Here is a 26315-nt window from a genome sequence, read left to right as displayed (position 1 = left end):
AAAAAATTAAAGGGGAAAAAACACCTGGATGTACAGTTCCAAAATGTAAGATAAAAAACTAATAAAATAAAACCTAAAATTATTATTTCATGTTATATCAAGTTTCTAGAGACTAGATTATGAGTCTTTGTAAATTGTGTTTCTAAAGAGTTAACTTTTGTTACTGCTAAATGCCAATGTGTTTGCATTATTAAGTTTATGAATTTTAATTTACAGCTTAATTATTTCACTATTAATATACTACTTCTTAATTGTATTTCATTATTAATATACTTCTTCTTAACTGTATTTCAGTTCAACAATTACTTTGTTAAAATGCATATTTTGTTATCTGTGGGTTAAACAACAGAGCCTAGGACTTGCCGATCAGAAGGTCAGTGGTTTGAATCCCCGCGACCGAGCTCCCGTTGCTCGGTCCCAGCTCCTGCCAACCTAGCAGTTCAAAAGCACGTCAAAGTGCAAGTAGATAAATAAGTACCACTCCGGTGGGAAGGTAAACAGCGTTTCCGTGCACTGCTCTGGTTCGCCAGAAGCGGCTTAGTCATACTGGCCACATGACCCGGAAGCTGTATGCCGGCTCCCTTGGCCAGTAAAGTGAGATGAGCGCCGCAACCCCAGAGTCGGCCACGACTGGACCTAATGGTCAGGGGTCCCTTTACCTTTACCTTTATTTGCTATTAGATCCATAAATTACCATATAGCGTATATTCAACAACAAAAACAGTGACAATTTGTTGTTGACAAAGGACAGCTGGGCATATAAAGGGCCCCGTTACCTTCAGTAGCTTAGAGCCTCATCAAACCTAAATCCTGCCCTGCGTTTTCCCGATGTTTTTAGCCGATTTTAATGTGTGTGTTTTTAATGTTTTTCCTCCACCGCCCATCAAATGCCCCGTTTCTTATCTTTTGAATTATTCAAAGTTTATTCATATTGTTAGCTATTGCCATTTAATGGGGTGCGACGCCTGAGTTCTGGAGCTCAGCCAACATGGCACAGGGTCTTCCAACAAAGCCTATAGCTGCTTTGTTTCGTTTTTATTGCGGAAGGAGCAACAAGATGTTTTCTAAAGCACGGTCACTCACGACGGAACGGCTGTTGGGATCCGGAAGTATAGCTCGGAAAGCCTTTAGAAGCTTGGGTACCCTATAGGCTTGACTGCAGGCCGCCGCAAACTTGGAGGCGGAACTCTTGTTTCTGGGAGGCTGTTTCCTTTTCTCTCCCCCTTTCTCTCCCTACGAGAGCGGAACTCATTGATGAGCGGACCGAGGGTGCAACGGGTGAATGGTTCCCCCATAGTTTTTTTTTATGTTTGGCAAGCGAAAAGAGGCAGGTGAGCTGGAAAATAACCTCGGGTTCTTAGGAATGGAGGGGTGGGGCGTTCTTTAAGCTATTTGGGCGCAGTGAGTTGCTTTTAGCAAAATCTGAGAGAGGAGGGAGGTAGTGCGCAACGCTATGCGCATATTTACTCGAAAGCAAGTCGAGGCTTGCTCTTAGGTAAATGTGGTTTTCATCTTAGAATTTAAGCGTTAGAATAGTATGGCTTGTGTTATCAGATAGTGATGACGGCCTAAGTAGCGGAAACTCTAGTGGCGGTGGAAGTGGAAAGAGGAGACGGGAGTGGTATTCTTCAGTGCAGGAAAAATACAGTGCAGGAAGAAGGGAAGGGCCACAGCTCAGTGGTAGATGTTGTAAATAAAAATATGCCCTTTTCCCTTATGGGGTATCCAAGAGCCCATATAGAGTCCTTACATAGGTTCCCTATTGGTAGGAGAAAATAACAGAGGCCAACCAGAGAATATTGAGAAGCAAAGCAGCTAGTAAGCTTGATCTTTATTGATCTGTTGCAACAGGGTGCTCCCCTCACACGCAGGAGAGGAAGAGGACCCAGAACAATGGCGTGCAAGGCCTTATAAAGACTTTTGAAATTCCCATTCTCTAGATCAGGACCACCCCCAGAAACATTATGCATACATCACAGAAGGGGTGTAACCTAAGACCACCCCTCAGATACATCCCACCTACATCACAGAAATTTAAATGTTGTTTTTCTCCTGTCACAGTTTATCTCCTGTCTGGCAAGTTACTTGATTGGATTGCCTGGGGAGCCTGGCCATTCTTTTGTAGTGGTAAAATACTTATTTCCTGGGCCAGGTCACAGGCTCACACCTTATTCAAACAGACATATCCTTGAGACAGGATTTGTGAGTGAAGAGACAATGGGGTAACCTTGCAGAGAAAGGATTTGGTCAGTTTAGGAATCAAAATGGTTCCAGGTTGGCTTTCCTGTGCTGATCTATGTATGTGCAGTTATGAACATTACCATATATCTAAGACCATAAAATTCCTATCACATAGACCAGCTGCTTTGGATGCAGAACGCCCCCGTCTCGGTCCTCAATGGGATTTCCAGGCAGGGCTGAGAATACCCCTTGCCATTTAGCATAGACAATACAGTGGTACCTCGGGTTAAGAACTTAATTCGTTCTGGAGGTCTGTTCTTAACCTGAAACTGTTCTTAACCTGAAGCACCAATTTAGCTAATGGGGCCTCCTGCTGCTGCTGCTGTGCCGCCGCTACACGATTTCTGTTCTCATCCTGAAGCAAAGTTCTTAACCCAAGGTAATTTTTCTGGGTTAGCGGAGTCTGTAACCTGAAGCGTATGTAACCCGAGGTACCACTGTACTGAGCTAAATACACCAATAGTTTCAGTATAAGGCAATTCATACTTCAGTGGCCCAGATTTAGTTCTTTGGTTTCTAGTAATCAGACTTTTCTCACAAGGAAATGATTTCATACATGGGACCATGCTCGTTGTTGTTCTTTTCTGAATGGTCCTCAGCATCTCTGTGTCCTCCCTTTTGAATGACTGCTGTGCTATTTTAATGAGTGTTCCCTCAATTCCCTCAATCCAGCCTGCTGTGGTAGTGTTTCTGCTGATGGTTTTTCTCTTCAAATACAGGCTTCACCAGCATGAGCACCAGCACAACTGCACTGTCTGAAAAGGACAAGTCTATTGCTCAGAAGTTACTGAATTTTGGAGCATGCCCGCGTTGTATTTTCAGGTTTTGCCGGATAGGATCTCAGGATTTGTACAGGCGACCCTATAAGGTTTGATTAAATTGAAGTACATTATGATAATGATGGGGTGGTTTTAATTCATTTTCAGATCTCTCTGATCCAGGTCTTCCTTTCAAAGCAAGAGGCATATTCTTGGGGAATGAAAGGAGGCTGGGGCATTTGGAGTGGGGAGACAAAAATTGCAGAACCCCAAAATGAGGAACAACAAACAGCTGTCGACCTATTTAAAATCCATTGTTGTCTCCTTTCCCTCTATCATATACTTTCTCCAGTTCCCCTGTGTCTTCCACCTACCCAGAAGTCCAGTCCACATTCTTCCCCATTATCTGTCTAAGAAGTATAGGAAAGACCTGCAGCTCTGAGGAAGGACTATGACACAGTGGTAGACCATCTGCCTTGCACACAGTAGGTCCAAGGTTCAGTCCCCAGCATCTCCAGTTAGGACTGGGAATGCCCCCTGTCTGAAACCCTGGAAAGCCACTGCCACTCCGCATAGACAGTACTGAGCTAGATAGACCATTGACTTGACTAATTATAAGGCAGTTTCCTATGTTCCTAAGAACAAGTGCACTTCCTCTTCTCACTTCTGGTGTCACTTTTATGATACTATCCTGTGCACATTTACTCCTCCTCTTCTTCCTCGCCAAACCTGTATTAGGTGTTTCAAGTGTAGGCCATCATATAATATCCATATATAAAATTTTAAGCACATTTACTCAAAACACGTATGATACCAATGTACATAGGATACGAATCCTATAAACATTTACTCAAAACTAAGTCCCACAAAGTTCGTGAGTCTAACCCCTACCTAAATATGCACAGGACTACAATATCAAAGACCTTTTTAATTGCTTAGCAGATCCACATTAATTTGCAAGGCAACAGATTATTTGACATTATTCTCTGTTGAAAGACTGTTGCGCATTTACAGGAGCTGTTGATTTCAGGACACCTGGCTGTTGGGCTCACAGTACATTCTGAAGCCACCCCTGGCACCCTTCTACCTACCAAGTTTTACTCTGCTTCCTTTATCGATCAGGAGTTGCTTAGCAAACTGCATGAGTTTCTGGAGAACACTACAGAGGAGAACAAATTACCTTGTGAAACAGCAAATCCTCCCTATAAGCGAATCAAACTGGATAGTGTCAAAGAAGGGGAGGAACAGACCTCAAATGGAAGCCACCAGGTACCTAATGCAGAGAATGATAGAACTGCTGGTGGTGATGAGAACTTAAGGCCATCTGTGTGTAGCATCTGCCTGGGAATTCTGCAAGAGCTCTGTGAGATGGATTTTGTCAAAGCGGTAAGTGTCGGCTGGTTGGTAGTTTTACTGTTGAAAAAAACTGCAGCATTTCCCATGGATGTACACATATACAGCATGCATGTAGTGGGTGGCATTCAGCTAAGTCTTATTCAGAGTTGACCCATTGAAATAGATGAACCTAACTTAATCATGTTCATTAATTTCAATGGGTCTACTGCGATTAAAACTTAGTTGTATACCTCTAAGGGTTTTACTGAACTTTCCTTGCTGAAATCTCATTTAGGCTGCAATTGTACACATGCTTACTTGGGAGCTAGCCCCAACGAACACAGTGGAACTTAACTTCCAAGTAAGCATGCAGGCAGTGGGACTGTTAGTGAGCTGTCCTGACTACACAGAAGAATTCCTTTGGTAGAAGCAAGCACATCTACATAGGGAAGCTTGTCCTTGATGAGAATGTAAAACAATTTTATTCAAACATGTTTGCAAGCCTTCTTGTACAAGGTGCAATTGCTTTGAGAACTTTTTTAATTGCATAGCGGGTGTGTGTGTGTGTGTGTGTGTGTGTGTGTATTTATATTTAAATAACAATAATAAACATAGTTCATTGTTTTTCAGGTGTGCCACAAGATTAATTCTTCTGAATACCAGTTTACCAGCTTTGTGTTTTCAGTCTCTTTCCCCCCACAGTTATCTGTAAGGGAGGTGAGTATTTGCTTGTGCTTTTGTTTGTGCTCTGAGTATGGCCTTCGTTGAGAAGGAAAGGGGGCAGGGGTGGTTAAAAAACTTACTTGTTTTCGCCTGTTAGGAAATACACCATGTGTGGCATCCAGCAATACATGGCCAGTAGCAATTGGGCGAGGGGTGAGTGAGAGGGAGGGCAAATTGGGCTAGGCTGATCTGAAGCTTGGCTTTTTGAATTGGTGTGGGAGACTTGGCCACGTCTGATGTTGTGTATCCTGTGTGGCTTTGATTCCTGTGAATGTAGCCGATTCTTGGTCTGGGTTTTTTCAGCTAGTTAGATGAGAAGGTTATGAAGCCATTTAATTTACCACTTCTCTCTCTCTCTCTCTCTCTCTCTCTCTCTCTCTCTCTCTCTCTGCCCCCCCCCTTTCTCTTTCATTTTTCTGTTTTTTTCTCGGTCCATGCCTGAAGCATGCAGCATGGTTGCTAGTAAAAGAGGAAATGGAGTGAGTACTTCCTGGTGGGGTTTTTTCCATCCTGCCTTGTGTGCTAGGTTTTCAAATGTCATTGGCACTGTATTGTTCTCTTTTGGTGTGTGCTTGGCGGACGTGTGAGGGGAATCGTATTGAGAGGGTGTAATGTGCAATATCTCACCCTCTTCCCTTGGTAGTTAACTCCTCTGATTGCCCAACTCAGTTTATCGTCTTAATACTAAAGCCCCTTAGCACCACTGATCCATTGTTGTTCCTGCACTGAGCTGGAAGGAGAAGCATCACGGTTGTTTCACATAGTGCTAAATTCCCCCACAACAATCCCACAAAAGCGCATCTTTGCAGGCAAGGTCCTAACATAATATTTAATGAAAAGCAAGTCCCATTCAGTAGAGGCCTTGCTTCTCACACCAGCTGATACTTTAATTAGGCGTTTCATCCTTGCCCCTTTCTTTTTAAACTTCTAATCAGTTGTGGGTTTTTTGCTCCAGTCACAGCATTACTGAACTGCCCTTTTTAATTAGTCATTTCCTCTTTCTTGCTGGCAGGTCCTTCCATTAGCAAATGTTACAACATGTATTCTAGTTGCTGTTAGTACTTTGGGTTATAAAATTCTTGAGAGTAGAGGTACAATTTCAAAACTATCGATTGAAATGAGTATTTTGAAACTAAACAGAATTGATTGAATTCTCTCCCCCTCCCACTCCTCCCGCTTGATTTAAGATGCTGAGTCTTACTTTTAAAAATCATTTAGGAAACAGGATTTTTTAGCAGAAAAAGAAGACCTTGTTCAGCTAAAGGAAGCATACAAATGGATTATTCACCCCCTGTTCCTGGAGCAATTGGGGGTCCCTGCTGATGGAAAGGTATTGTATAACTATATAACTTCAACAGTGTTTTATTGTCATGGGCCTTCTGTGCCTGGTCTGCGCCACTTCAGAATGGTGCATGGGTGGTTGAATCCTCCTCTAAATAATAAAAAAAAAGTTTAATTATCCCTGCACATGGAAAATTTCAGAGCGAGGGAAGAACCTTTCCTCCTGACAAGCTCGTTTTCTTTGTGCAGAGCTAAAACGAGGGAGAGAGTTTCAGGCAGGTACCCAAACAGAGTTCAAGGCTACAGAAGGGAATGGGAGAATGTTACATTTCCACTACCGAATTAAACAATAACTTTCCACTGTCTTTTAAATTGCGACTCAGAGCCTGTTTGAAGTCAGTGTGGTCTTCGCTCATCCAGAAACAGACGAGGACTGCCATTTCCTGTAAGTTGGGATGTGATGAATAATGGCGTTGTACATTCACAGGGACATCTTTGGGAGGAGAACAGGCTAAGGAGTAACTCCTGCACAAATCCAGAGTGGATTCCCTAAGACGGTTGGATGGCGCCTTGTACGCCTCCTTTCGGCAACTCCTGCAGCCAGGCTGGTGCCAAATGTATGGCTCTGCTTTCCTCTGGACCACATCAGCCAAGCCAAAGGGGTTGGGTCTTGTCGTCTGGGTAGCCCAGGACCTCCATACACACTGTCAGGCATCCACCCAGAGTAGGCAGCACCTTCGATTAACATTAGACACAATATCCAGAGAGGGGTATCTGTACCCAAGAAGCAGCCAATGTTTTGATGTCAGGAAGGAGAGGAAAGATCTTCTTGGTGGATGCTCTCTGACTTAGACACCAGGTGCATAGGCCTTTGCAACCTTGTCCTCACTGAATCTGTTCTGACTCCATGTCTAAAAAAAGTTTTCAAACAATTAAATGCTGTTTGTTTTTCCATTTAGAGCCTCAGCATGTCCAAGTTGCTTCAAACAAGAAAAGAACAAGCAGGTAAGCAATTTCTGGGAAATTATTCTCTTTCCCATTTTTTTGCAAGATCAGAATTTAGTAGGGTCACAAGCCATCACAAACTTGTTACTGTTCTTCCTTCCTCCCTCCTTATACTGTGTAGTAAAGTTACTCTTCATTTTTTCTGTTCTTGTGGGATTTACGTCCTGGATTTGGATTACATCCTTACTGTGTGTGAGTTCTAAAACTTATTCCCCAGCCAAGTTTGGTTTCCAAAGCACCTTACAGTTAGAATCCAAAAAAATTACAACAAAATGTATTAACATCTTTCTGTAACAAAGCTTCCCAAGGTGATGTACAAGATTCTGATTAACAGTGCAATCCAATATATGTTCAGAAGTAAGTCCTGCGGGATTCAGTGGGACATTGTGGCAGCTAAGTGTTGCAACCCAAAATAACAATTAAGTATTAATTAAAATAACAGTATCAGAGAAACAGTTTCTGAGAAACGACATTTCATTGACTCAGCTGAAGTGAATTAAACAGAGGAATTGTTTTCGAAATACCTGATACTTTATTCATTTGCAGTCTGTCTTCACCAGAATGGCTGTGGTTAAGGCTTTGGATATGATCAGCGAAGAAGATTTTCTTAAGTAAGTGAGCTCTGAACCTATTTTAACCTTGGTGTATGGGAATTTATCAGGAAAATCAAAGAGCAAAGTGAAATGTTACAGGTGAAAATGTCATATAAACCTGGAAGTAATAAGTAAATGGGTTAATACATTCTGAGTCTAAATGGGTGTGGCGTCTGCATTTGGTTCCCCATACCCCAAAATTCACTGTGATTTCAGATCTGCATGTATGTCTCTCTTGGCCACTGTGTGTCTCAGTTGTGTGATTTCTGACAGGTCTCTCTCTCTCTCTGACAGTAATTGCAGTTGAATGCATTCTGGGGCAACTGAGAATGAAACAAATTCAGTATTTCAATCTCTGGCTTTAGAGAAAGGTAGTCTTGGAAAACAGCTAACACTTCATTTCCAATTCTTCAACATGGGAATAGCTTGAACTCTGATAAGGACATCAAATTACTGGAAGAAACAAGGCGTTAGATCCTTCTGCTTTCTGAAGTTCTGCACAAGCCACTCTGATACTGATTCAGTCGAATCTTATGCAGGACATACTGAATTTCAGAAAACCAAGGGGTCTAATGTCTTGTTCCTCTTCCTCCAAGTGGCTCCACCATACGGGGGTGAGGGCCTTTTCAGCTACAACACCTTGCTTGTCAACTCTCACCCCAGGGGCCCATACCTGTGCTTAAGTCATGGCAGTTAGGCACCAGGCAAATATCTCTCCTGTTTTCCTAGGCTTTTAACCTCTGAGGTAGCTTTATGGCTTACTGTAATATACATCTGAGGCCATTTTCTCTCTCTTTCAACCTGCCAGGGTCTTGTCGTGTGCTTTTAATGGCTCGCTCCTTTATTTTCTCCTATACAGAAACTTTCAATGCCCTCTGACTTCACCCAAGGAGCCTTGCACAGCTGTCGACATTCAGTGTACCAATGGGGCCATCTTCATTGCCGGTAAATACCGTATTTTTCACTATAGGACGCACCTCTATAGGACGCACCCGACCATAGGACGCACCTTGTTTTAGAGGGGGAGAACAAGAAAAAGAAACTCTCCCCCTCTCTGCCCAGCGTCCCTTAAGCGAAGCGGCAGGAGGAGCTGCGCAGAGAGGGGGAGATTTTTTTTTCTTGTTCTCCCCCTCTAAAACAAGGTGCAGTTCAAGGTGCGTTCAGTCGCCTTTAGGCAGCTACTTTGGAGAGTGAGAGGGGTCGGTGCGCACCGACCCCTCTCACTCTCCAGGCTTCAGTGAAGGGAACCTGAAGCCTCTGGAGCACAGTGGGAACTCCCGCTGCGCTCCAGAGGCTTCGGGTTCCTTTCGACCTGCTCTTTGGGGCTGGTGGGGGGGAAGCCCGCCACCAGCCCCAAAGAGCAGGTCGGGGAGCAGTGGACAGGCGCGCAGCCTTTCCATCCCGCTCGCTGTCTTGGCTTCCTCTTTAGCCACGCGCAACCTCTCTGGCAGGGAGAGGCTGCGCGCGGCTATGGCAATACCCCCACCTCCCGCAAATGCCCACAGGAGCCGCGCACCCTTTAAGGAGCACGCGGCTCCTGCGGGCTTTTCTACGAGGAGGGAGAAGGGACTGACTGGCCGCGTTAGTCCCTTCTTCCTCCTGGGGAAAAGCCCGCAAGAGCCGCCCGGAGCTTGTGTGTGGCTCTTGGGGGCTTTTCCTGCCTGCCTCCCCCCTGCATTCGCTCCATAAGATGCACACACATTTCCCCTTACTTTTTAGGACGGGAAAAGTGCGTCTTATGGAGCGAAAAATACAGTACATAAATATATAGTGGGTCTTCCCCCCACCCCTTGCAGTCATCTCTTGATATACTTGTAAAAAACCTAGAAGCCTATTTGGGCATTATGTGGGTGCATAAATTAATAAATAGTGCTGTGCTGTTTGTTTCACCTGCTTCAAGTAAAAATAAATAAATCTTTGCTACTTTTGCGAAACTTACAGGGTACTAAATACCCTCTGTTTCCTTTACAGGGAGATATAACAAATATTCAAGAACGTTACCCCAGACTCCCTGGATTATAGATGGAGAGAGGAAGATGGAGTCTTCCGTCGAAGAACTGATCTCAGAACATCTCATGGCTGCCTTCAAAGCAGACAGTGAGTGCTTTCTGTAGGCACTGAGTGTGCGTCCCTATACCTGCATGTCTCCCATGCATAACTTAATCAAGCCACCCAAAATCTATTGGATGGAAAGTTACATTCAGGGCGTGGCCTTTTTAGTGGTAGTGCCCACATCCTGGAACACCCTTCTTAGAATCACCTGTTTGTACTCCCACCTTAACCTACTTTTGCCAAGAGGTTGGGTGCCATTTTTGTTCTGGAGAAGCCTTTCTTTTTGGGTAAAAACCTACCTGTAGAAAAATCTAATGGCTCGTTTTTGGACCACCTGTCCCCATGCAACAGGGTGGCTCACTTGCCCAAGAGAACATCTCCTTGCCGTTAGTCCTCTCGATGAAACCTCAGTGGTGGAGGAAAAGCATTTTTAAAAATACATTTTTATTGGGTTTTTTTACATATCATTTTCAACAATCATTTAACATAACTTCTTATCTTATACAATATTTTAGACTTCCGTCAACAACCTCTGATGATTTTCTGTTCTTTATCACTTATTCTACATTTCTTATTTTCTCTCTTATTCTTAATTGTCATTAACTAATAATTCTCTTCATTTTCTTGTAATATTTCAAATAGTCCTCCTTACAGAACTTCTTGCAGTCCTACTAGCGTAATCTGTTCATTACAATTGCTTTTCAAATAGTTCATATATTTACTCCAGTCTTCTAAGAATCTCTGGTCCCGCAGGTTTCGAATCCTTCCTGTTAATTTATCTAATTCTGCATAGTGCATTAATTTCATCCGCCATTCTTCTTTCATCGGTAATTCTTCTTGCTTCCAGAGGAAAAGCATTTGCCCACACAGCAAGGGTGGGGAACCTGCTGCTCTCCGGGTGTTTCTGGGCTGCAGCTCCCCTCATAACAACATAAACAGAGCCTGGCTGCTGGTTCAGGGCAGAGGCCCACCTGGTCTAACATCCCGCTCTCAACGAAGCCAGTGAGGGGTTTGTGGGAAGTCCACAAGCAGAATCTGTTTCCTAGCAGCTGGTATTCAGAGACATAGTGCCTCTGGCATTGAAGGTAGATCGCAACCACTGTGGCTAGGAGCCATTCATAACTTTATCTTCCAATCTTCCTTTGAAGCCAGCCAGACTGGTGGCCATCACTACCCATTGTGGGAATTCATTCCATAGTTTAACTTGTCATGGAATTCCACTCAATATTGATCCAGAGCAGATTCCAGCGTACAGTCAGCAGAGTAAAGACTTAAACATGTTGCAGGATTTCCAAAAAATAGACCAGAGGCAATTCTATTTCATCCAGCAGAGCTTTACTGCTACTGAAGGCAAATGAGCATACAGTGGTACCTCGGGTTAAGTACTTAATTCGTTCCGGAGGTCCGTTCTTAACCTGAAACTGTTCTTAACCTGAAGCACCACTTTAGCTAATGGGGCCTCCTGTTGCTGCCACGCCATCGGAGCACAATTTCTGTTCTCATCCTGAAGCACTATTTCTGGGTTAGCGGAATCTGTAACCTGAAGCGTATGTAACCTAAAGCGTATGTAACCTGCGGTACCACTGTAATGGTCACAAATCTAATATAGTCAGGAAATCCAGCTGCAGCAGACTTAACTTAAACTTACAATAACTTACAATAAGTCTAAACCTTAACACTAAGCATACTGTGTACAGAACACCACAACGGAAGGAAAAGAGATAGAAAGAGAAAGTGAAACCCGGGCTCCTTTTGGCCTCTTGACAGAAGAGATAAGAGAACCAGTTCAAACCAGCTTTACTCAGCTTCTCTGAAGGAATAACCCAAACATCATGAACCTTCTGCTTGCTTCTTTCACACAGAGAAGCTTCCAGAACCCTCTTGAAGTTGGTAGAATAGGAAAGATCTTTACACACCAGATCAATACTTTCTGTACTAAGAAATGCAAACTGACATTGTGAAGAACTCCTTCCTGTTCTCAGTACTGAATCTTCCCAATATCCGGCCTTATTGGGTGGCTCCAAGTTTTTATTTTATTATGAGAGAGGGAGAGAAATGTCACCCTGCACACTTTCTCCACACCATGCATTTTTTATACATGGCCCCCTCTTACTTGTCTTCACTCCAGACTGAAAGGTCCCCTATGAAATTCGTGGCCTTGCTGGCTGGGGCTGGGGGGTGCCCTGTGGGCTTCTTCAGCACGGACCCCAAATGTGTCCAGTGTTTTTCATATCCGTACTGTTCCCTGTCCGCACCATAGATGGGTTCCCCATTAGTGTTGCTCTTACAGGGGCTTAATAATTAATAATTAATTATTTATTATTTATTATTTGTACCCCACCCATCTGGCTGGGTTTCCCCAGCCACTCTGGGCTGCTTCCAACAAAGATGAAAAATAACAATAAAATGCCACATATTAAAAACTTCCCTGAACTGGGCTGCCTTCAGATGTTTTCTAAATGTCAGGTAGTTGTTTATCTCTTTGACATCTGATGGGAGGGCATTCCACAGGGCGGGTGCCACCACCGAGAAGGCCCTCTGCCTGGTTCCCTGTAGCTTTGCTTCTTGCCAGAAGGCCCTCGGCACTGGACCTCAGCGTCCGGGCAGAATGATGGGGGTGGAGACGCTCCTTCAGGTATACTGGGCCAACGCCGTTTAGGGCTTTAAAGGTCAACACCAACACTTTGATTTGTGCTTGGAAACTATAGAATGGAGCTAAGAGCACTTTTTCTGTTTGACCCCAAGCCGTGGAGTCCAGCAACGGGCTCAGGGTTGTGTGGAAAGGATACTGGCATTGGTGAGTTAGCAAGCTCAGCCGACCTTTTCCTTCCTGTTTCGAAGGTTTTAATTTTTCATCCTCCGGAAGAGAAGATGTGGATGTGAGAACACTGGGCAACGGTAAGCTTGGCTCGCAGCCTAAGTCTGCAATCCTAAACACACTTACCCGGGAATAAGCCCCATTGGATTCAGAAGGATTGTCCTGGCAATGGCACAAGCTGGTATGTTTGGAGCCCCTTAAGCAGACAGTGCCCTCTGGTGGTGGGTCAGAATAGTGCCTGCACCTTGCATTCAAATATCTGTGTAGCAATTAGATTTCACGTTCTAAAAGTTTCATACAGTTTTTGTGCTGGCAGCATAAATTCACAGATTTAGAAATGCCTTATTATTTATGGCTTTTGCACCCCAAATGGGCTCCCAGAGCTGTTTACAAAGTAAAAGCATTTCAAGGCCCTGCGAATAGAGTGTTTTCCTTTACTCCCCCCCCCCTTTTACTCCACCAAAAATATCTGTGGATATCATATTATGCAGTCACTTGCAACTCCCTGTCCTCATTTCCCCCCACTGCACCTCATGGTCGCTCCAACCTTGACAGGAAGGCCCTTCGCGATTGAGCTCGTGAATCCTCGGAAAGTCCACTTGGCTGCAGAGGAAATGAAGGAGCTTCAACAGGTAAATGGCTTTCAAGGTGTTGGAAATGGTACACTGGCAGGCGGTCTGCAAAGCCACCTTTAAGCTGCCACAAAACTCTTTGTGGTGTTTGTTGCAAGAAACGAACACGGCTACCCGTCTGTGATTGAAACCTTTTTTAGGGCATCAAGACACAAGACTTGACCCTTTCCTCCCAAGGTCCTGGCTGTTTCCTTTTGAGGCCCTAACCACCTTGGGGTCAGGATACCTAAGGGGCTGTCCCTTCTTACGGATCCTGCCAATCCATTAAGACCAGTGCCTTGCACATCCCAACCCCTCTTATAAAAGAGTAGTAAGAAAAGTGGAAAGTTAGCCTCCCTGATACAGTGGTACCTCGGGTTAATAACTTAATTCATTCTAAAGGTCCGTTCTTAACCTGAGGTACCACTTTAGCTAATGGGGCCTCCTGGTGCGCCGCCGCCATGCAATTTCTGTTCTCATCCTGAAGCAAAGTTCTTAACCCAAGGTGCTATTTCTGGGTTAGCGGAGTCTGTAACCTGAAGCGTCTGTAACCTGAGGTACCACTATACTCAGGGTTCTGTGGAATTTACCCAGTCACGCTCAGGGAATCGGATTACAATTTTTAATACCATATTGGCCTGAAACCTCACTTCTTCCCCAAATTCCGACCGTGAAAAGTTAAAGTGTGGCTTATATTCGCAACCTTACGGTATGCAGCCAGGAGTGCGGCAAAGTGGCGTCCGCCCCGTGCGTAATCCCCCGTCCTCTCCCCCAAGGCCAGGAAGGGAGAGAGTGAGGAAGGGGGAAGGCCGTTGGCAACACAGCGCGGCTCCCCCACCCCCCCAGGATGCAACCAGGAGCCGCAAGGAATGAAGCAGCTTACATTTGGGTATTTTTTCTTGTTTCCCCTCCAATTTTAAAGATGCGGCTTATATTCAGGCCAATACGGTACATTACTCTACAGGTTTTCCCAAAACTACCCTTAATACAAACTGGTTTTTTTTTTTTGTTTTTACTATTTTGGGATTTAGAGGATTATTCGTTGAAGTTTTTTTTCCAGGCAGTTTTTTTAAAATACAATTCTGTAGTAAAACCTTTCTCCTTTGATAACATTTGTTCACCTTCCAATGATTCCCAGGACATGATCTGGAAGCATAGGATGCGACCACTTTTTTGAAGCTAAACAGTCCCTGGGTGGGAGACCTCCTGAGAAAGTTCTGAGTCCAATAGCAAGTTAGAGGGATATACAAATGCTACACAAAACCAGCCTAATAATGAAGGATTACGTGGGCATTTCGATGGCATAGTTTCAAGGGAGAAAAAGTTGGTAGGATACAGAATTTGCTAAACGTCTAGATGTCCAGTGAATGAATGGCATAATATTTATACGTACATACAAACCCTGTCCATCTGGCTGGGTTTCCCTAGCCATACTGGGTGGCTCCCAACTGAATATTAAAAACACGATAAAACATCAAACATTAAAAACTTCCCCAAACAGGGCTGCCTTCAGATGTCTTCTAAAAGTCAGATAATTGTTTATTTCCTTGACATCTGATGGGAGGGCGTTCCACAGGGCTGGTGCCACCACCAAGAAGGCCCTCTGTCTGGTTCCCTGCAACCTCACTTCTCACAGGGAGGGAATTGCCAGAAGGCCCTTGGAGCTGGACCTCAGGCTGAATGATGGGGGTGGAAATGCTCCTTCAGACACTCCCACGGCTGCCGATTAATGAAAGGGTTATCAATGAGAAAGGTAGAGGTTAGCAGCGCTGGCTTCAGATACGCACAGGTTAGAGATGGCAAACAATACACTGAGCTGTTGGCTGCCTTGTATCAAGATGCAGTCAAAATATTTTAAGGAGTAAGAGCTGTTCAGTGTTGTGATTTGATTCATGCTTACTGTTTGCTATTTTATAACTTCATCTGATTTATTTTTGGTTAAAGAAGTCAGGTCTTCTGTCAGGGAGCTCAAGGCAGTTTGCACAGTTCCCGCAAGTGTTATCCTTGCCGTAACTCTGTGAAGTAGATTGGGTCGGAAGGTAGTGGAACGTGGGCGATTTGAACCCAAGTCTTCTCACTCCTAGCCCAACACTCTGCGCCAGGGCTTTCCAAACTGTGTGTCACGAAATGTTAGTGTGTCGGTGTGTCGTGCGAACGCTCCCCGCACTCCTCCCAAAACCAGAAAGGGGTTAGTTTAACCTCTGGTTAGCTAGTAAAAATTAATTACTGTGTCATGAAATGATGCACGTCTAACAAGTGTGTCACCAACATGAGAAGTTTGGAAAGCTGTGCTCTACACACTGCGGCCAGCAGCACTTTGTATTTAGATTAGAGCTTTTTTTAAAAAGCAGAACAAAAATTGGGCACTTTCACTGGTTCTGGCTATTTCTTCCTCCCAGAGAAAAAGGCAGTTTCTTCTCAAACCATTGTATGAGGGAACTGCCATTGCCTTTCTGTTTTTTAACTGCAAAACCCTGGAATCTTTTTAAATTTTTAAACAGTCAGATGAGGCTGAGGTAATCTTTGTTTGTTTGTTTATAGATAATAAATAACTCTTCAGACAAAGTCCAAGTTCGTGATCTACAGCTCGTCACCAGGTCAGTGTTTTGGTACTTGAATAAAGCTTATTTTGGTGTGTGGAAAAGCAGGGAATTTGAGGCCGTAACCTTGTGCCATCTCTGTGAAGCTCTTTCAAAATGGCAGTAGAAGAAGCAGCAGCAACAACAGGGGGATTCTGCCGCCCTTGAAGCGCGCCCAAAGAAAGCTCTGATTTGGGAGGGTTTTGGGACAGGCAAAACAAACTAAACTGTTTCCTTCAACAGTATCCTTCTAGTCACCTGTCCAGAAATGGTATAATGCAATCGCAGTTCAATTCTCTGCCCTCAACAGTTGCCCTTAGAGGGAGATAAGAGGCAGAAGGCAGAGCTTCCATTACATTGCAGGATTTCATTTCACATATTTCGAAGCCGAGATTGTAAATGGATTCCAGAGCTGGGCCTTTGTGATCTGTAACAGAAATTGAGCCCTTAGTATAGCTCAGCTGTCCTAATTAAAGCAAGGCACGTCCAGCATACTGCTTTTTCATAGCTGTGAACGTGTTGCATAGTCACACACATTATGGAGATCTTTTTTTTTTATTAAAAAAAGCAAGTTCCTAGCCCCTAGCGAAATTTCAGAAGCCAGAAGAGGAGGGTGCTAAGCAGTCCTCCTGTTGGTGGAGGGTGGAGTGAGACTCAAATTACGCACACAGAAAAACAAGTGTAGGGGAATTTGCCTTGGTTTAGGGCTCTCACTCCATTAAAGAAAACATTCATTATTATTAATTATATGATTTCAGTGGATTCTGCAATTCATTAATCAAATGTGCATATGAGCAAAAAAGATAAACATATGCCGTAGGAGGCATTGTCTTACAGGCATTCCCCTCTGTTCTGTCTTTTTAAACCCTGCGGTTTTTATTAGCACTTGTATTTTTATTTTTATTTTACTTTTTAAAAGGAAGTATACTAACCAATTAACCTGGCCACTTTTTTTTTTGATAAAAAAATGTGTGTGTGTTTATAAAGTCATTTTGTGAACCAATTAATTGTTTTAAACAGTGCAGCCCTACTTTACTTCCCTAATTTATTCTGGTTGCAGAACCAGGAATCTCTGGGTGCAGAATGTCTAGGTAGCCACAGCCCTGCCTACAGGCATTACACTACAGTGGTACCTCGGGTTAAGAACTTAATTCGTTCTGGAGGTCCGTTCTTAACCTGAAACTGTTCTTAACCTAAAGCACCACTTTAGCTAATGGGGCCTCCCGCTGCCACCACATGATTTCTGTTCTCATCCTGAAGCAAAGTTCTTAACCCGAGGTACTATTTCTGGGTTAGCGGAGTCTGTAACCTGAAGCGTACGTAACCCGAGGTATCACTGTACCCTGCAGGATGGGGGAAAGAGAGAAGGTTCACACACACACACACACACACACACACACACACACCCCAAGCCATTCATAAAGATATACCGGAACTGTTGAGTCCTTTCACCTTTCAGATTCCTGTGGCCGTTGCCCATTTATTTGCTTGTCTTTCAGAGAGGCCATTGGGCACATGAAAGAAGGCGAGGAAGCAAAGACCAAAACTTACAGTGCCTTAATATGGACAGAAAAAGCCATCCGGAATGAAGACATTGAGCTTCTAGACAACATGAAGGTTGCGTGTCTGGGGTGGTACTTATCACATTTGTTTGTTGTTTTCATTGTGCACGACCCGGGTGGGCAGCAGAAAGTAGATCAGGCTCTACAGCAAATCAGCCAGAGATCTGTTGTTGTTGTTTAGTCGTTTAGTCGTGTCCGACTCTTCGTGACCCCATGGACCAGAGCACGCCAGGCACTCCTGTCCTCCACTGCCTCCTGCAGTTTGGTCAAACACATGCTGGTAGCTTCGAGAACACTGTCCAACCATCTTGTCCTCTGTTGTCCCCTTCTCCTTGTGCCCTCCATCTTTCCCAACATCAGGGTTTTTCAGGGAGTCTTCTCTTATCATGAGGAAAGTATTGGAGCCTCAGCTACAGGATCTGTCCTTCCAGTGAGCGCTCAGGGCTGATTTCCTTCAGAATGGATAGCTTTGATCTTCTTGCAGTCCATGGGACTCTCAAGAGTCTCCTCCAGCACCATAATTCAAAAGCATCAATTCTTTGGCAATCAGCCTTGTTTATGGTCCAGCTCTCACTTCCATACAGCAGTCACGAAATTAAAAGACGCCAGAGATCCTCCTTCCCTCCTTCCTTCCTTCCTTCCTTCCTTCCTTTCTTTCTTTCTTTCTTTGTTAATTACCAGTAGATGAGCCTGGCATGCTCTGGTCCATGGGGTCACGAAGAGTCGGACACGACTAAACGACTAAACAACAACAACAGATGAGCAAAGACTTTGACTGGCAGTTGTATAACAGTAGCAGAAACAAACGCCCTTTTGCTGAGACACAGAGAACTTTGGAGTAACCAGGGATGAGATTTTTGCGTGCTCTGACTGTGTGTGCTGTTAACAGATCTTACTATAATGCCCGTAATATCTGAGATATGCCATTCTCCGCTAATGTGCGAAAGATGGGCATTGTGTGGTGGGAATGTCCATCTGCATGTTTCTCCAGAATCTAAAATCATAACACGGGGAAACCAGAGTTGACTGTATCGGCAATATACGGTATACTATCTCAATTCTTCTCGTTGCTCTGCGGGCGTATACATTCCTGATTCAGGAGAATAAATAAGTCTAAATTTCAAACTAGGCACCCAGGGAGTGCAAAACCCATATCAATTCACGTTGCACATTGAACACGTCTTGATTTGCCTTCTAAGTTTTCAAAACTTATTCTGGCTTTGCTAATTATGCCGCAGGCCCAGCCATGAGAAACCTCTTCTTCGGCCCCCATAACCAGCCTTTTTGAGATTTCACTAGAAATTGTCCAGCCCAGTTTTAAGCATAGCTTCACAACCAGTAAGGGCTACACAGTAATCTCATTTTTTCCTCTGTATTTTTATTCTTCAGAAGAAGGGAAACTGAATTCTACTCCCACTCAGATTTTCCATGGCCTCTGCGTGACCCTTGGGCTCACATCTCTGTGCAGGCCCTGTCTTACTCACGCTGCAGTTGCACAACAGAGTACAATCTCTGTGAGGGTTCTGCCTACAGAAGCGCCTTCCTTCCTGCAAGGTGCCTGTTTTGCTCCCTGTGTGCTCTTGTTAATGTGGCAAAATTCCTCCCATTTGACAGGAAGACACAGGCAGCCAGGCCATTGCAGCCTGCACATTGTGGCAAGGGAGACAACAGAGTATAGTGGGCCAAATGTTGGACTTGGAATTTGTTGTTGTTGTTTAGTCGTTTAGTCATGTCCGACTCTTCGTGACCCCGTGGACCAGAGCACGCCAGGCACTCCTGTCTTCCACTGCCTCCCGCAGTTTGGTCAAACTCATGTTCATAGCTTTGAGAACACTGTCCAACCATCTCATTCTCTGTCGTCCCCTTCTCCTTCTGCCCTCCATCTTTCCCAGCACTAGGGTCTTTTCTAGGGAGTTGTCTCTTCTCATGAAGTGGCCAAAGTATTGGAGCCTCAGCTTCAGGATCTGTCCTTCCAGTGAGCACTCAGGGCTGATTTCCTTCAGAATGGATAGGTTTGATCTTCTTGCAGTCCATGGGACTTTCAAGAGTCTCCTCCAGCACCATAATTCAAAAGCATCAATTCTTTGGCGATCAGCCTTCTTTATGGTCCAGCTCTCACTTCCATCACTACCGGGGAAACCATAGCTTTAACTATACACTTGGAATTTAGGACTCCCCAGTTAAAGACCTGCCCAACTTAAGAAGTTCCCTTGGTGGCCATAAAGGTAAAAGGACCCCTGACCATTAGGTCCAGTCGTGGCCGACTCTGGGGTTGCGGCGCTCATCTCGCTTTATTGGCCGAGGGAGCCAGTGTACAGCTTCCGGGTCATGTGGCCAGCATGACTAAGCCACTTCTGGCGAACTAGAGCAGCACATGGAAACATCGTTTACCTTCCCGCTGGATTGGTACCTATTTATCTACTTGCACTTTGTGCTTTCGAACTGCTAGGTTGGCAGGAGCAGGGACTGAGCGACGGGAGCTCACCCTGTCGCGGGGATTCGAACCGCCGACCTTCTGATCAGCAAGCCCTAGGCTCTGTGGTTTAACCCACAGCGCCACCCATGTTCCTCTTGGTGGCCATAGGACTCCCCAATTAAAGACCTGCCTGATTTAAGAAGTTCCCTTGGTGGCCGTGGTCTAGGCACACACTCTTTCCGCTTAACCCACCTTTCAGGGTTGCTGCACGGATTTGTTAGTGTCTTGGCTAGGGATGGCCAGTCAGTTTTATTGCACATAGCCAGACGCTGCCACAATGCACACAGAATCATTCCACAATTAAAAGAAAATATACTGGATTGATACAAAAAACTTAAAACATTTATGTTATCAAGACATTACCTACTCTAAACAGAGCTATAAAAGTATCTTAATATACAAATTAAAACATTAAACAATAAAATTTATAAGCTAAAATTAATAAATGGCCACTAATATATTAAAAAATGATGTTAATTAATACAGTGTTCAATTATATTCAGAGTTTGGTGATAAAGATAGAATATAGCTTGATGTAGATAGGGTCAAATAAATTCATCTCCTTTGCAGTTGGTGGCTACCTTGGCTATATAATTTGCTCTAATTTTCCTAGCAGCAGTTGCAAAGAGTGCTACACGCCAGGTCACGTACTTATCTGTGTCTGCGGGGAGATATAAAATCATGCCAGAGGGGTTCTGGCCAGGGGAGCTTGTCATTATAGGTGCTAAAAATCTTTCTCTTGCTTCATTATATAAGGGGCAGTGCAAGATATAATGCATAAGGTCCTCTACTTCAGGACATCCCCTAATGCAAACACGTTCGTTTGTTGGTATGCCTCTGTGTCTCCCATCTCTATAAGCAGAGTTTATTGTATTTAGTTGTAACTCTGTAAAAGCTTTGTGTGGCGAGTTCCTGCCTCCCCCCATGGAAATAAAGACACAGGACACAAGAATTCAGGTTAATGGGTCGAATTAGGCCACAACTTTATTGATTACAGGAATTGAGCAGTATTGGCTTAGGCATTGGTCCTACCACTAACCGGCCTGGCCGGTGAGGGTTAACCACCAGTGGGAGGAGTCCTGCTGAGGCACGTCAACTAGGCCCTCCCCTGGGGTCACCTTTTGGGGGCGTGCCGTGGGCCCACACCTCCATAGGCTTAGGACAAGGCCACGCCCCCCGGAATCCTTTACCGGACTAGCCTTCGCTTTGGGGGAAGGTGATGGCGCTCCTTCTCTCCCCTTCATCTGCATAACAATAGACTGTACCCCGACCAATGCCTACCGCCCATACCATGAAGTTGTGACAGTTTGCTACAAGGTAGGCGAAAACCAAATGGCTGGAGCCAATCTGCCAGATGGAAAAATTCCTACCAGGCCCCTTGACGGCGACCCACCGAAGTTCATAGCAGCGTCAGAGAACCTAGCCTAATGGGTGGGAGGAGAGGGAAAACCAGGTCAGCTGCTGCGCTGGAAAGAGGGTGGTCCTCGGCTGAGCCAGACCTAAATAGGCGAGGCCACGCCCCCCGCACCAGCCGATTGGCTGGCACAGGGTATGACAAGGTCCGAGGATTCCCTGCTAACGTGTGGGGCTGGAGGCAGCCCCCGCGAGTGTGGGGAGGGGCGTGAAGCCCGCAACCCTACCTCCTCCCTAGCTCGGAAGTGGATTTCCAAAGTTGTGCAAAAGTCAGTTCATTAAAATAAGATGTATGTTCATTGTTGGCTAGGGATGGATGTATTTGTCAATTTTAGTTTCTTCTTTTTCCAATTTAAAGTTCAGTTTGCATTTCCCCCCCCCCCCATGAATGAAAATTCACCAGTGCTTTAGTCCAAATTTCTCCTAAAATACACATATTCGTATGTAGTTTTGCCTGATACAGACATTTTTGCGAAGCAGTTCCCCGAAAAAGCAATACTTTTTTGCATGTTGCTTTCATTTACATACCTAGTTTATGTGCACAAAGTATGCATTGCTTTGGCTAGAGAACTGCCCTGCAGAATTCAGAGAAGTGTGAATTTTGAAGATTTGGCGGTGCTTCGGGTAACTTACTGTTTACAGAAGTGTGATTTAGATAGGTTAACCGTAAAGGCAAACTGAATCGAATTTATCTGACATCTCTAGTTTCGGCCATGCTCGTGTTTGCAGATTTGGACTTACTGTTGACACCCACGGTTGCTTCTGAGTGAGGTCTGTGGATTCCTGATCCACTTACGTTAGCATACAGAGATGTGCTTAATTGCAATATCACCTTCCAAACACTGAAGTTATCGCTTCCATCGGTTTGGTATTTGGACTGGGAGGGCGAGGGCAAGAAGTCTGCCGTCATAACTGGTAAGAGTTATATAGCGCAGCTATGTGCCCTATAACTCAGCGGGTTTTTGCAGCACAGAAACAATTATATATTTCCTCGTGTATCTGCTGTACTTAATGCTCTGCATTTCTGCTTGTTTGTTTTTTTATTTCTTGGACAGGAATTAAAGCTCGATCAAAAAACTCCACTGCGCGTCCTCCACCGGCGACCGCTAGCCGTCAGGGTTCGTGTCATATACACCATGCAGTCGGAGTACATAGATGAGCATCATTTCCGTCTCCATCTGAAGACGCAGGCCGGGACGTATCCTTTTTGAGCCACAGTAAGGTAAAGGTAAAGGGACCCCTGACCATTAGGTCCAGTCGTGACCGACTCTGGGGTTGCGGCACTCATCTTGTTTTACTGGCCGAGGGAGCCGGCATGCAGCTTCCAGGTTGTGTGGCCAGCATGACTAAACCGCTTCTGGCAGTGCACGGAAACGCCGTTTACCTTCCCGCTGGAGCGGTACCTATTTATCTACTTGCACTTTGACGTGCTTTTGAACTGCCAGGTTGGCAGGAGCAGGGACCGAGCAACAGGAGCTCACCCCGTTGCGGGGATTCGAACCGTCGACCTTCTGATCGGCAAGTCCTAGGCTCAGCGGTTTAACCCACAGCACCACCCACATCACAATGCCCCCCCAAAAAAAACCCGCACCATATACACCACCCTGAACTCCTTGGAGGAAGGTCAGGATAACAAGCTTTCTGAATTTCCATGACGTGTGCAGGCTGCATAATCCAGTGTTTCTTGGGGCAAGATTTTGCAGAGTGATTAGTGAAACACACAGCGTACACACAACCCCAGTTTGGGGTACAGCCCACCCACTTGGTCTAATGCTGCAGGACCAGTGGTGAATGTTAATGAACAAGCCACACTCCCTTTCTGGGCTCCACACACTGTGCCCTTTCGGAAGCTGCCTTATGCAAAGTCATCCCATGGGTCCATCCAGCTCAATAGTGCCAACACTGACTGGCAGCCACTCTCCAGCCCAATAGTGCCAACACAGAGTGGCAGGCGCTCTCCAGCAGGAGCCTTTGCTAGCCCTGTGTGATGATGCTGGGGAATGAACTTGGCGCCTTGTGCGTGCAAAGCAGATGCTCACTGAGCGTCAGCCCTTCCTTTGCCCGCCCCCCACCGTTCAAGATTTGTGGGGTCGTCTGACCCTTCTCATTTTGTCCTTAATGGCAATCTAGTTACATTAAAGAGTTTGTTCATGGAGACTTTGGAAGAACCAAGCCGAACATTGGTACGCTCTTGGGCACAACCGCTGACATCTTGGAGCTGGATGTAGAAGTGAGTGCTACTTCCTTGTTCCTCTTTGTAGTAACAATCATAGAATTGTCGTGATACTTCCAGGTATAAAGTTATGACGCATCCATGCCCTCATAGAGAGCCAGTGTGGTGTAGTGGTTAAGAGCAGTAGTCTCGTAATCTGGGGAACCGGGTTCGCGTCTCTGCTCCTCCACATGCAGCTGCTGGGTGACCTTGGGCTAGTCACACTCTCAGCCTCACTCACCTCACAGAGTGTTTGTTGTGGGGGAGGAAGGGAAAGGAGAATGTTAGCCGCTTTGAGACTCCTTCGGGTAGTGATAAAGCGGGATATCAAATCCAAACTCTTCTTCTTCTCTTCTTCATATGCCATTTCAGCCATTTTCTGGCTAAAGGTAAAGGGACCCCTGACCATTAGGTCCAGTCGTGACCGACTCTGGCGCTCATCTCGCTTTATTGGCTGAGGGAGCCGGCGTACAACTTCCGGGTCATGTGGCCAGCATGACTAAGCCACTTCTGGCGAACCAGAGCAGCGCATGGAAACGCCGTTTACCTTCCCGCCTGGAGCGGTACCTATTTGTCTACTTGCACTTTGACGTGCTTTCGAACTGCTAGGTGGGCAGGAGCAGGGACCGAGCAACAGGAGCTCACCCCGTCACGGGGATTCGAACCGCCGACCTTCTGATTGGCAAGTCCTAGGTTCTTTCGTTTAACCCACAGCGCCACCCGTTTTCTGGCTAGAGATCCATATATGCTATATTAACAAGTGGGAGTCTCCCATTTGTGATTTAATGCTTGCATTTTGTTTCCTTCCCTCTGCAGTCGGTGGATGTTGACTGGCCTCCAGCTCTGGATGATAAATGAGAAGTTTTAACTTTCAAGATGTGGAGAATGAAGGGGCGACAGTCTTGTCAGTGACTGGTTACAGCACCAGGGTTTTTTGTAAGCTGGTTGGCTTTCCAAAAAAATTGTTACCCTTTTTTAGATCATGTTGATCTATTTTTTTAAAAAAAACTAAAAAAAACCTATGTTATAATGAAGAACATCTGGTACTTCAACCACTTTGTAAATGCATATATATCCAACGCCCAGCCAGCGGAATTGGTTGCGCTTCTAAGATAACATGGTCTCTCAAAACATATCTTTGAAAATAGAGCAGAGTTCTCTGTTCCCACAGCCTGCGAACTCTGGTCTCACTGGGTTGCCAAATGGCGTTCCTCTGGCTCTTTCTGCAGGCTTTGGTTCTCTATTAAATAGCTAAAAATGAGTTGCCATCTGTCCTCTGATCATCTGAGGCCTGTCACAATATAATTGCAAAAATGCAAACACAACACGCTGGCTAATAACTGTTAGTGAATATATAATTGGTTATGATGTCATTCAAAATATACAAATAAGCCATTTCAAAATGATGTACAGTGGTACCTCGGGTTACAGACACTTCAGGTTACATACGCTTCAGGTTACAGACTCCGCTAACCCAGAAATAGTGCTTCAGGTTAAGAAGTTTGGTTCAGGATGAGAACAGAAATCATGCTCCGGTGGCGCGGCGGCAGCAGGAGGCCCCATTAGCTAAAGTGGTGCTTCAGGTTAAGAACAGTTTCAGGTTAAGTACAGACCTCCGGAACGAATTAAGTACTTAACCCGAGGTACCACTGTATATATTATACAACACATCTCACAAAATATACAAGTAACTACAAGTTGTTAATTGTATCAGAGTCAAACAAAGAATCAAACAGATCAATGAACGGCAAGGAATGCCAAGCTGTATCTCAAAGGAAGACGTCCGAAGTCTCAAAAGGACAGTATAGCCGGAATCGTTCAACTGTTTCGGAATAAAGTCTTCATCAGCGAATAATTATCAATGAAATATTCATACTAGTAGGGATTATGCTATTGGATCAGTGCTCACTGGATAGAGTAGCTGCTTAACAACTTGTAGTTACTTGTATATTTTGTGAGATCATAACCGATTATATTGATTCTTTCTTTGACTCTGCTGCAATTAGCAACTTGTAGTTACTTGTGTATTTTGTGAGATGTGTTGTATGATACATACATCATTTTGAAATGGCTTATTTGTCTATTTTGAATGATATCATAACCAGTTATATATTCACTAACAGATATTAGCCAGTGTGTTGCGTTTGCATTTTTGTAGATAGTTACATTTTGCAACACAGGGGTTTGTGTTTGTTCACAATACAATTCCAGTCAGAGTGCAATGATTGCCAGGATTCTGATACTTCTGGGTGAGCTGATGCCATTCAGCGCAGATTGCACAAGGGGATAATCCTGTGCATGTTTACTTGGAAGTAAGTCCCACTGAGTTCAGATATTTTAGTACGCATGGGATTGCAGCATCAGTCTTGGATCTGTACCAATGTAAAGGCAGCCCTGAATAACTGCATCTCCTATTAATAGTAGAGGAAGATTTGCTTACTCTTTTGCAAGGACATGCCATAATTCTAAATCAATCCAGAGCCACCCCTTTCTCTTCAGAAAGTGGTATTTGGCCAGAATTGTGTAATGGGGAAGAAAGGATAGTGTGACATAATAATGAATGATGTTTTAATGTGAGAGGCAACTGTACCCCCCAAAAAGTTCCGAGTTTTATTTTTACTAAGAAAATAAACTTTTATAAAAAAATTCTCTCTCT

At 44.7% G+C, this 26315-nt stretch overlaps 1 protein-coding gene across 4 annotated transcripts; it reads left to right on the top strand.

Moving 5' to 3' along the window:
- The first annotated feature begins 23 nt into the window (after positions 1-23).
- Positions 24-26315, top strand: PUS10 (pseudouridine synthase 10). 4 transcript variants are annotated; one of them, XM_081001029.1, is made up of 18 exons: positions 24-45; positions 2961-3109; positions 4122-4385; positions 4965-5051; positions 5502-5536; positions 6276-6387; positions 6722-6783; positions 7298-7343; positions 7890-7954; positions 8796-8881; positions 9908-10033; positions 12830-12886; positions 13362-13438; positions 15959-16014; positions 17496-17613; positions 22503-22645; positions 23578-23677; positions 24476-26315. In XM_081001029.1, the coding sequence occupies exons 2-18, from the start codon at positions 2972-2974 to the stop codon at positions 24515-24517; spliced, it is 1614 nt and encodes a 537-aa protein (XP_080857155.1). In that variant the 5' UTR covers positions 24-45; positions 2961-2971; the 3' UTR covers positions 24518-26315. The 4 variants fall into 4 exon arrangements, with proteins under 4 accessions (XP_080857155.1, XP_080857153.1, XP_080857156.1 ...); XM_081001027.1 differs by lacking the exon at positions 24-45 and adding an exon at positions 1192-1331; XM_081001028.1 differs by lacking the exon at positions 24-45 and adding an exon at positions 1407-1495.

Source organism: Podarcis pityusensis, assembly GCF_964106645.2.
Source record: "Podarcis pityusensis genome assembly, chromosome: 3".
NCBI lineage: Eukaryota > Metazoa > Chordata > Lepidosauria > Squamata > Lacertidae > Podarcis > Podarcis pityusensis.
The sequence above is the reverse complement of the archived record's forward strand: the minus strand, read 5'-3'. Positions and strand labels throughout refer to the sequence as shown.

Bases quoted from the DNA above. Each gene is read 5' to 3' on its own strand.
- PUS10 (XM_081001027.1), top strand. From the start codon at position 1,307: ATGTTTGGCAAGCGAAAAGAGGCAG. The intron at 1,332-2,960 runs GTGAGCTGGAAA...CTTCAAATACAG, and splicing joins TGGCAAGCGAAAAGAGGCAG to GCTTCACCAGCATGAGCACC. The intron at 8,882-9,907 runs GTAAATACCGTA...TTTCCTTTACAG, and splicing joins TGGGGCCATCTTCATTGCCG to GGAGATATAACAAATATTCA.